Source organism: Morone saxatilis, unplaced genomic scaffold, assembly GCF_004916995.1.
Source record: "Morone saxatilis isolate NCDOM2014 unplaced genomic scaffold, NCSU_SB_2.0 Contig10, whole genome shotgun sequence".
In the NCBI taxonomy this organism is placed as follows: Eukaryota; Metazoa; Chordata; class Actinopteri; family Moronidae; genus Morone; species Morone saxatilis.
Genome location: NW_023339652.1, coordinates 18049020 through 18060070, shown reverse-complemented (window position 1 = coordinate 18060070; position 11051 = coordinate 18049020). Strand labels below are relative to the sequence as shown.

Below are 11051 nucleotides of genomic sequence, written 5' to 3'. Positions count from 1 at the left end.
TCTGTCGCGCAGCCCCTCTGGAAAAAACGGAAGTGTTTCTACCGCCTGGTTTTGTCTTGATTTCGACGGGGACTCAAACCCAATGGTCAGGCATTACAGCGCTGAGAATAGACATGTTATGTCTGTAGAGAGAAGCCTCCGGTTGTGGATCTCGAATGTGAGTAGAGGAACTTTTTAGGCCTTCTTTTTCAACTTGTCCTTGGTATTTATTCTGCTGCTCGACGCGCCAACGTTACTCAAATCGACCTTTGTAAGAGTTCTTTATAGCTTCTCCGCAGGGTAAAGCAATTCAGTAGTTTTCTCTCTTTGCTCGCTGGCATGTTTAAAGGTGTGTTATAAAACAGCTACACTTACCCCCCTCGCTTCTTTGCAAAGAGTAAAACACACAGATCAAACAGAAACACAAAGTTGCTTTGTACCCGTCTGAAATTCTTTGGTGAAAAGAACGTGATTTTCTCGTAATCACATGGAGGTCTGTTCATGGCTAGTAGACAAATTCTTCTTCTCTCGTTGTCTAGCAGGATTGCTAAATGATGACGAGTTGGTACAAGATGCTTTTTCCACTTACTGCTTAATCAGAAACTGCCCCACCAATATGAAGAATCAGCTCAAAGATTGTCAGCCAACCCCTTTGGAGAAAACTCTAGTGAATCAGCAACAATAGTTAATAGTAGGTTTAAGCTGGCTGAGTTGGTTGTTGTTTTGTTTGTTTGTTGTGAAAGTGGAGCTGCTGTGATGGAAAGACAAGTGTTTGAATGAATCTAATAAGTATTTCTTAATCTTAATCTGACAATAAAGGTATCACCATCCTGGCGTGGCCCAGATACGCTGCACCTGGTATAGCTGAGTCCTTGCTGCAGCCGCCAGGATTCAAGTCCGACTTGCTTGGCCGCTTTGCTGCCTGTCCTTCCATCTCCCCTTTCCGTGACATTCTCAGCTGGTCACTATTCGCAATAAAGATGGCAATAAAAAGCCCCCCCCCCCTCGCCCCTCCCCTCCCAAAAAAAAAATAAATAAAAATATATATATATATATATATATATAAAAAGTCTTGTCTCATGTCTACAGCTCTGTGGACTGCTTATGTTTTAGATTTTAATCTTTTGGGGCAACTCTCAAGCCAAGTCAGAAGTCTACATAAGCAAATTGAAAATCATCCACAGGCTACTAATAAAACTATTAAAAAAACGGTCCAATTAATGAGCGTACAACTCCTATTTTTACCCATCATCTCTATGTGCCTGAATTAATTCTCATCCTAAAGCCAAAACTCCTACTTAATTAGTCTGAAAATAATGCCGTTTGGCATAGATGTATGGTAATGGCTAAAAGTACACAAACACCCACATGGACATTAAAAATACAGACAATACAGACAGAGTCCTCCTATCCCTGCTATTTATGCACATAGTTTCAGAAAAACACACTCCAAAACAAATTATCTACGGTTGCAGTGGGCAGCTCCCAGGTGCAAACGAGTTTAGCTGTGTAAATATAAAGCCAAGCGTTTCTGAAAAACTGTGTGCATGCTCAGCAGGCCACTGCCACATAAATCAAGATAAGAAGAAACAAAAAAACAAAGAAAACATAAACAAAGCAAAAACTCTGTGTTGCTTACTAGATGAGAGGCTTGCGGCAGAGCACCAGGGCGTCGTAGAGCACGCACACTCCGAACACGGTGATGCCCGTCTCCTTGACCAGCATGGCGCAGGTGCCCAGCAACAAACTGACCAGCAGACACCCCACTGACACCGTGGAGGGCAGACAGTCTTCAGAGACACACACACCCACACTCCTGAGGGACAGAGGAGGTAGAACAAAGGTGATTTATAATGACTGATGATAACAGGGTAGCCAAAGCCCAATCACCGAGGAAGGATGGCAAGGAGGACAAGTGACTCACTGTTCATTTAGTATAATACTCATGTTGTAGGATGATTAAAATAACTGCAATGAACTGCTTCATTGTGTTAATTAAGATTTGTGTCTAGGCTGCAAATATGAAATGTCACATTCAGGAATCAGACAAAGTAACATAAGCATTAATGGAATAGAAGCAACCTAAATGCCTAAATGCCAACCTGAATGCCAATTAGCAGCATTTGTCAGAAAACAAAAGAGGCCTGGCAGCTCTTTGATATGTGAGACTTCAGAGCTATGTGATTTGGACTGTCACTTATTTTTTAAACCATTAATTAACCGTATCTCTCCAATTGGAATTATGGCGTTCCACCCACTGTTGAACAGGCAGGTGAAAATCAGTTATAGCAGTGGTTCCCAAGCTGTGGGTCAGGACCCCTAACAGGGGTTGTCAAAGCTTCATTGGGGGTCGCCAGGCCTTCTTAATTTTAAGGGAAAAACTTAAATATTCACAGTAGGTCTATATCTCAGCATTTTATTCATTTCTGTGATGGAATTGCTATTTTATTTATAAAATATTATTTAATTTATGAAATAGCTTAAATAATTGTTATACTATTTAATTGAACACAAGATATATTCACATAGTCTTCAGTCTCTGATGAACAGCCTCGTCCTGCATTAGAACAGTTCAAACAAATAAAGAGCTAATAGAGCAACAAGAGGAAAACACAGAATTTATCCAAAAAAAAGGGAAGCCTATTAAGTATGTATGATCGTTAAACATAAAAAATTACATAAAACATACAGAGAATTGTTAAAAAGGTCCTAATAATATTAGGGGAAATTTCTGTAGCTCACAGGAAATAATCTTCCTACAGTTATTGTGTACAGTATTTGGGTTTATTGTTCAGTTTATCAGTGCTCACTGAATATAACATGAAATATCTATAAAATATGTGAATTAGTCAGGGGTCGTCAGTTTACTCGATGATAGAAAAAGGTCCATTAAATAAGAAGCTTGGGAGCCACTGAGGTACAGAACTGTCAATCCGTTGTTGTGCTGGGCTGTTATTCACATACTAGGTGCTGACCTTTGATCCCTATGAGGTGGAAAGGTTAGTGGCATGTTCTACTTCTGTCAGAGTTGAGTAAAAGTTATTCTGAGTAAGGGTTTGTTGTTGTACTTCAGTTTTCCAGTACTGTATTGGTTGAAGCTGCTGTAAGACCATATTCTATCAGTAAAAAAATCTTACAGATTTATTTCATTCTTTGCATTACCAATCTCTAATGACCTATCTTAGGTTCCCACCCTTTTTAAGAAATCATTTTACAGGACCTTTCCAGACTGCAGTGTACTACAGTTTTCCTCAAATTCCTCTAGTTCAAATCTATTAGAATTTACTTTATTTTACAGAAAATTCATCTTCTAAATGAAAGTGTTTGTTGCATGTACAGTTAACATCACTGTGCATGTATTTATCAACCACAACAACAAATCTGATCATTAATAGGCTGTATGCATGCAGATATGACCGTCTGCATTTCTACTGGGCTTCCCTGAGAATTCTGTTCAAGGCTATGGAAAAATTAGGCTTAATGCTGAAAAGATCACTGCAAGACCCCTTCTCGAAATATATTTTATAACTGCAGTTTTGTAACTGCTTTTGCTTAACTTCAATTCCACATTTACATAATCCATCATAAATCTTGAATGTGACTAATATTTACATATTTCTTCATTTTCCAATAGCCAATGATATCACAATAAAAAAAAATACAACAGAAACCAGTTACCCAGACAAAAGAAACAAATCTTTGCAGTGTAGAAAAAATACAGACGGGTGACCAACTAAAGGTGGTAATAGTTGACTGCTGAGTCTCATTCCGAGGTCGTCAAAAACGCTGTTGTGTTTATTTGTTTCACAAATAACAGCATTCTTCCAAAAGACATTCCCTCAATTGGTGTTTTGATGATAGTAGTGGAGAGTGCTGTCTAGCACATCGGTCCAAAATCTCTCATAGGTGTTCAACTGAGTTGAGATCTGATGACTACGAAGGCTCAGGGTTCCCACTCTTTTATATAATAGAAATAATTTTCCAGAACTTTTTCAGGACATTTTCCACGTATTGGCCATGTATTGACACTTTTAGCTTTCAGGCAGCTTATCCTAGCAACAGTTGAGTTTCAAGCAAAAAACGCCTCCAGGTTTATGTAGTTCTGGACAACCTAAAATATTCTCAGGATTTTTGGTAAATTTAATCAATTTCTGGGTGATTCCATGACTGAAAAAGTAGTCTCTAAACTTCAAGGTTTTTAGACTTTCCAGGATGCGTGGGAACCCTGAGGCTATGGCATATGATGCACATCATTTTCATGCTCATCAAACCATTCAGTGAGCCCACATTCCCTATGGATGCATGCATTGTCATCCTGGAAGTAGACTCACAAGCCAGTCTCTAAATGCTTTGCTCAATACAGACTGAGGACGTTCTCCAAGCTTTTGCTGCTAAAACTGGGTGGAAACAATTAGAGTTTAAAAACACCTCTAGGGCAGTGATATGCATAAGTCGTTTGCTTGTGAACACATACGTCATACTATATAACGTTGCTCAGGACATCTATTTTCATTGTTTTAAAAAGCTCTCTCCGCGTTACTAAGTGATTCACTATATCTCCAGTTTGTTTCACAACAGAGGAGAATGAGGGGAGAGCATTGTTTCAGATAAAAAGCGTCCTTGAAGTGAGGGCTGTCTGTTTGTTAGCGGTTCCAAAGCATACCAGCACCCTTCGTTATGTTTCTCCACTTAGTTATTGAGGATTTTCCTTTCATTTGTCACCCGTCTGCAATAAGATCAACCAACCGTTTGAAACATAAAAAGGCAAAAAATGTCAGTAGTCTCGCGCAAAACATAAAAATGCCAATAAAATGAAAATGCACAATCCATCCGTAGATGAATCTAAGAACTGAGAGTGTGCAAGGTGCGGGGGTGGTACAGAGTCACCTTACCTGATATAGGAGAGGAACGTCAGTAAGAACAGCAGACAGGCCAAGACGTCAGCCCTGCCCACGATACCAGACACCTGCAACACACACACACATTTTACTGTGAGAGATTACTCATGTGTCAGATGGCTCTGGTGAGGAAACAGGGCTGGATGTCCATGTGGAGCCCATTATGTTGCTACGCTACAGCTAGATGCATAACTTGACCTGCTGCACATCACTGTCTCTGTGGAATCTGGCTGAGTTCATACCGAACCCCGGGAGCAGAATTACTGTGATTATGGCTCGGACAGGTGCCCATTATCACAGCCAAGAATGAGCATTAAAGCTTTTGTATAACAGCTGCCCACGCATATGCGCTGTTTGAGGATTTTACTTTGAAGTTGAGCATGCATAATGATACAAACTTGGAAAAGAACATAAAGGATTGTAATGAAGCTTGTTTCCTCAACAGTTCCTATAGTGTCTGCTAAAGAGCGAGCCTTACAAACATTAAATATTCAATGCATTCTAAGAACAGCAATCCAGGAGTTACTTCTGATAACAGTATCCTACATGTCCCCCAATGCTTTTTAACAACTCCCTCACACTTGCTTGCAATGCTACTCTGTTTAAATATGTCCTGCCAGGAGTGTGCAAAATTTTGGAACAGCGTTTGAAATACGCTTGGTATGTGTGTCAGGGCTAAGACACAAACAGCCATTAAAATACCAAAGAAGCCATTCTAAAACCTGAATGCCCCCATCCACAAGATTTATTTTCATACCTGTGGTATTAGTGGTTTTGAAAAGGTGTAGAAATGACTGAAAATGTGGTGGGGGGCACCCCACAGCAGAAGGGCTAAAGCCAGTCCTGTGGTCATGTAACATATACAATGACATTACTCATGTGTTCAATCTGGCATAGATGAAGAAAAAAGGAGGGAAGGAAAAGAGGAAGGACAGAGGCATGCTCCATACGGCTGTATCTAGGCAAAGCAGTGCTTTGAGCTAAGTGCTAACATCAGCAGTCACACTTTGACTTGTTCCGACACCAAACCCAGTATCGGAAACTCCTCTGGCACTGCCTTAAGTGCAGTATCAGCCAGTATGCGTCTGTTCATTGATCAGATACCATGTAATGTATTAGCCCCCGAATCGGCACCCTGCTACTTCTCAGCAGTGTACCGTTAGCCATTAAGTCATGACCCGCCCTGACTCTGACAAAGGGTTTAACCTGAGCCAGGATTAGTAGTATTAGCTAGGTAAAAACTATATATATAAATATATAGGAATAGCTTTTTTTTATGCACATGTATCGGATGGGTTCTCGGTATGAGAAATTGAGGAATCCGTATTGGGAAAGAGAAAATAGTATCGGACCATCTGTAGTCACACTGAAAATGACATGACATGCTGGTGTTTAACATGATGAATGAATGACTGATAGTTTTGCAGGTACTTGGTAGTTACAAATGGAACATTTGGTCCTATGAGGGTGCTAAAAGTCATCACCAAAGTCATTACAATTAATCATAAGGGGAATGTGAATGTCAGAACCAAATTTCACAGCAATCCATCGAATGGTTTTAGAAATATTTTACCCTTACCCCAACATTTGTAAAAACACACTCATGGTGGCACTAGATGAAAGGTTTTTAGGATTTGTCCCCTAGGACCCAGAAATATCAGTGCCAGTCTAATACATGTGGAGATACTCTAAATAATCAAAGACATTGACTTCACTGAAGTCAGGTAACAATCAAACAATTTAGTTCATCCCGTGGACATTGGATGGCGATCCATCCAACAGTTGTAGAGAGATTTCACTGCAAACCTAGAATGTTAAACTTGTGGCACCGAATGAAAAGTCAGGCAGCACCAAAATCTCTGTACAAAAAGTCCATAGCAAACCATACAACTGTTCAGATATTCCAGTCTGGAGCAAAGGGGTGGACTTTGCAACAAGAAACCAAGTGTAGTCTTGGACAATGCTGACACTAATATAACTGTTTTAAGTGTAGTTCAGGCAGTACAGTGACTTTGTTTCCAGTTATGAATAGGGTTGCAATGGCAGGAGATTTTCATGGTATGATAACCATCTCAGAACACATCACGGTATAACAGTATTATACAATTATTATTATAATTATTATCATCACTTACAATGACCTTAGAAGGAAAGTAATCAGAAAGGGCGTTTTTGGTTCAACAAACGCTTTAGAATTTTACAACATACATGTCCTATATTTTTTAACACTAATACTGTAAAATTCAATACTGCAGATAAGCAAATGTGCACAGTATGATAACTATCAACTTCCATACCATGGTATAACATGGTATTGGTATACCGCTGCAACCCTAGTAGAATAAATAAATGAATGAAAATGATAAGCTACAGCCTTTATACTGAAAATGCAACCTCTTACAGATGCATTACATCCATTGCTTTCCTTTAGAGCACAATAAGACATAGTATGTGATTAGTGCCAGCATAGGGTTAGAGAGAGCTGAGAGGCTGAAGAAGAGTTTCTATCCACATGCCATCCGCTTCAACTCTGAGCCTTAACCGGACTTAAAAAAACAAAACAAAACAAAACAAAACAACACAACAACAAAAAACACTGCACCACTGTAATTTCTCAATAGCTGCTTTCAATAATGTAATGTGTGTGTATATATAAGCTAACCCCTTTTAAGTTTTACACTTGGAGTTACAGTCTATATTTAGATATTACAGTCTATATTTAATGTTTATATTTACAGTCTATATTTTATTGTATATTTTTTTCTTAGTTTTACTATTTACACTTATATTCGTTTTACTTGTGTGTTCTGTGCAATCACTATGTTTTAATGTAGTAGTATTTTGTTTTCTTTACTACTGGCTGCAGTAAAGAAGCTTTACTGTGCATTGTACTAGTATAACTGTGCATGTGACAAATAAAAATCTCTTATCCTCTTATCTTATTAATTATTTCTGATCAGTTGAGCTGCCCGGCTGAAACTACCTGCTGCAGACCACTGACTGGACAGGCCTGAGCAGCAGGAATAATCAGATAATTTATAACCAACCAGCCAAACACTCCTGGCTGTGTTTGTCTGCTCTACTAGCCACCTAAGCAGCTCGGACATTTCAGGATGTATTGCAGAGCGTTGGAAAAAGTGGACAAAACTGTTAGCTTCCTGTCTGGGGAGTAATAGACAGTATGCGTTGTCTATCTTCTTAAATTCGGCAGCGTTTCTCCATTAAGTTGATCTACAGTATCAGCCGGTGGTTTTTGTGTGTGGTGGGGCGATGGAGCGGCCGTCGGCCATAGCCTGGCAAAGGAGCAGTAAACATGTCCAGCAGACACTGATAAAAAGCAGGCCGGGAGGGGAATGCGGATGGAGGGCAGCAAAGGGAGGAGGAACAGGAGAAAACAGGGGAGACGAGAGAGGGAGCAGGAGGACTTTCATGTGATATCTCATAAAATAAAGAGTGAAGGAACCTCAGCAGCTCCCACACATACACAGACTGGCACAATGATGGAGGGGAGTGAGTGGGAAACAAAAGACCAGGAGAGACATATTAAATTACAACAGGACAAAATTAGGCCTGGCTAGAATGTGTAAAAGCCCTCATTTCCAAGGTATTCAGTGCCAAAATCTGTAATCAAATGCCTTGTTTTTGTTTTATTTCAAGGTTGTATCAGACCATACACAGGGAGAATAATACAGCACACTGTTTTATTTAACACACTGGTCCTTTAACTAGCAAGGGGCCCGAGGTTAGAATCACGGCAAACATACATAATGCTGTGGTTACAGGACAACTCGTTGCTCTGGGTTTTGACAGTCTGGTCATTTACCATCATTACAGCTGGACCCATAACAGAGATTTTTTATGTAATTATTTAATTAGCTTCTCGTTGTCCAGATCATCCATGTTTTCTCCTTGTGTGAGGGAGCTACATAACATTGTTGCCTGTGTATATAAATATTTAAACTTTGGACATACTGTCTACCAATGCCAGCCTGCCTCCTTTCTATAATGTGGGATGAACACAACATGTAGCATGAGCCGCCGATGAAATGGAATATAAATGTTGAGTGTTGTCAAGCAAGGGTCCCCCACTCATCTTTGTTGTTTGCAGCCAAACAGCCACTGAAGGGCTGAAACCTCCTCTCTTCTTCCCAACTGTTTGCACACATCTGCAGGGACCATTGACCTTTGCCGTCATTTTTGCGCCAAACAAAACACATTTCTTAAAATAGAACTGTGTTTCCATTGTATATGAACGAGTAGTATGAATTGGCATGAAACAATTATTTAAAAAAAATCTTAGGTAAGGTTATATAACATTTTTGACATCGTGTTGCAGGGTGGAGGGAGGGGGATGGAGGGTCAGTTTGAGATCCATATCTGACCCAAGGACGGACAACTGAAACTGCTAACGCTATGGGGGCTTTTTGAAAAAGGGGGGAAATGCCTTCAAACAATCAGTTCAAGGCAGCACGACTACTATATAGTAACACTGGCTCCCAACTGCTAGCATGGGAAGTGTCCACCTAAAGACTTGAAGCTGAATGCTGTCTCCACAAACATGTCCAAAAGTTGGTCCACCCTCTTATAATATGATATATTAAATAAAATAACATATACAATAGCTGTATTATCATAGTTTATATTCCCTTATACAAAAAGTGAGGAAAATTAAAATTTCAGGCTGTTACATTCCTTTATATTTACTTTTTGCTGACAATTATCAGTAGGCTCTTAGTTCACTGCTGCAGATTATATGAATGGCACTGTTCCAGCAGTTTAAACCGTGCTTCATGGGCAGATTTGCAGATGATAACGCACAAATGACATTGTTCTTTAAATATCCCATCCGTCTGATATTGGAGTTTTTGTATTTGCTACAAAGTATATATTAAATCCAACTTCAAAGGATCAGTAAACCAACCACACATACTTTTTGTATAGTGATACATTCTACATACTGTTTCATATGTGGTAAAGACATTCCTACAGCAGTCTGTTCATAACAGAGGTCACTAAGAAACACAAAAACACACCCCAAACAGTGATGTCACTGCAGGTATTCTGTCTGGTTGCTGATGGAGAACACTGCTGTGTTTGCTGCAGAGGTTCTTTAATTAATAAAAATGGGTTTCTAGGGGAAAAACTGGTGTGATAAGATTTTCTTTATTGAAGTAAAATAATAGCATGTATAGAAGAGCCATCCCACTGCACTCCACGTATTGCATGATTTGGTTAAATGTAAGGCTGGGTGAGTTCAGGGTCAGTCCTCATGTCACATCACAACTAAATTCTAAAATATCATTCTAACAAACTGTAACAGCAGCCAACAAGTTAGTGAAACAGGTGCCAGCTTGCTAACGCTATGCTACATTCACAACATGTTGGCAGATTGGAAAGAATGGGAAAACTTACAATTATTCATCAACCCCCACTATGAGCCTTGCAGTCACACCAGATGGATGGAAATGAACCCTAAATGACCCTGATTTTTTTTTGGTTATTTGTTAATGGAATAGTTCAGCATTTGGAGAAATATGTGTATTTGCTCAATATAATGCAGTACAGTAGTGCTTCAGACAGGCCCAGGCCTACAAATCTTGTTCTTCAGAAATATGTTTGGTACAACCCCAACAAATGTCACATCATTGTGATTTTAATTGGGGTTTTTTTGTGTAAAATATTATTTGAGGCAAAATCCTTATTGTCACAATAATACTCAATGATATCACAATATCGGTCGCAATAATCGCAATATAATATTTTTAACAATATCACGCAGCCCTAGTATTTATGTATTTTTTATGTTATTGCAATAGCTATACAAGTGGGGGGAAATAAAATACCATTACTAAAACAAAAACTGTCGCATCACCTTCATCTGTTCAGTTATCCACAAGAAAAGTAACCACCAAACAACATGGGAGTTAGAAATGTACAGTACATTACCAGCAGACAATTTCTATTACTTTAAAAGGTACAATCAAAGCCAAACGTCCCTCAGCATGTACAGAGGAAGGGTGTGTCTTCAGAGACTGCTTTTGGAAGCAGCTGCAGCCTTCTGGAAAAGAGGAGACGTGAGTTTCACACTCACACAACTTTACTTTGGTGTTTGCTGCTTTGTACGTGGAATTTAGCAAAACATACAGATGTCTCTCTCTCTCTATATACCCACAC

At 39.4% G+C, this 11051-nt stretch overlaps 2 protein-coding genes across 2 annotated transcripts in view; both read right to left on the bottom strand.

Annotated features, from left to right (window-relative positions):
- The window catches only part of LOC118342668, a 49369-nt gene extending 48456 nt beyond the window's left edge, over positions 1-913 (bottom strand). Inside the window, exon 1 of the mRNA XM_035681285.1 lies at positions 806-913. Coding sequence (XP_035537178.1) covers positions 806-913 — 108 coding nt within the window. The remainder of the gene's footprint in view (positions 1-805) is intronic.
- Positions 914-1617: 704 nt separating this feature from the next.
- The window catches only part of LOC118342659 (protein O-mannosyl-transferase TMTC1-like), a 19958-nt gene continuing 10524 nt past the window's right edge, over positions 1618-11051 (bottom strand). Inside the window, exons 2-3 of the mRNA XM_035681273.1 lie at positions 4872-4945; positions 1618-1795 (exon numbers count right to left, since the gene is read on the bottom strand). Of these exons, the coding sequence (XP_035537166.1) occupies positions 1618-1795; positions 4872-4945 (252 nt within the window). The remainder of the gene's footprint in view (positions 1796-4871; positions 4946-11051) is intronic.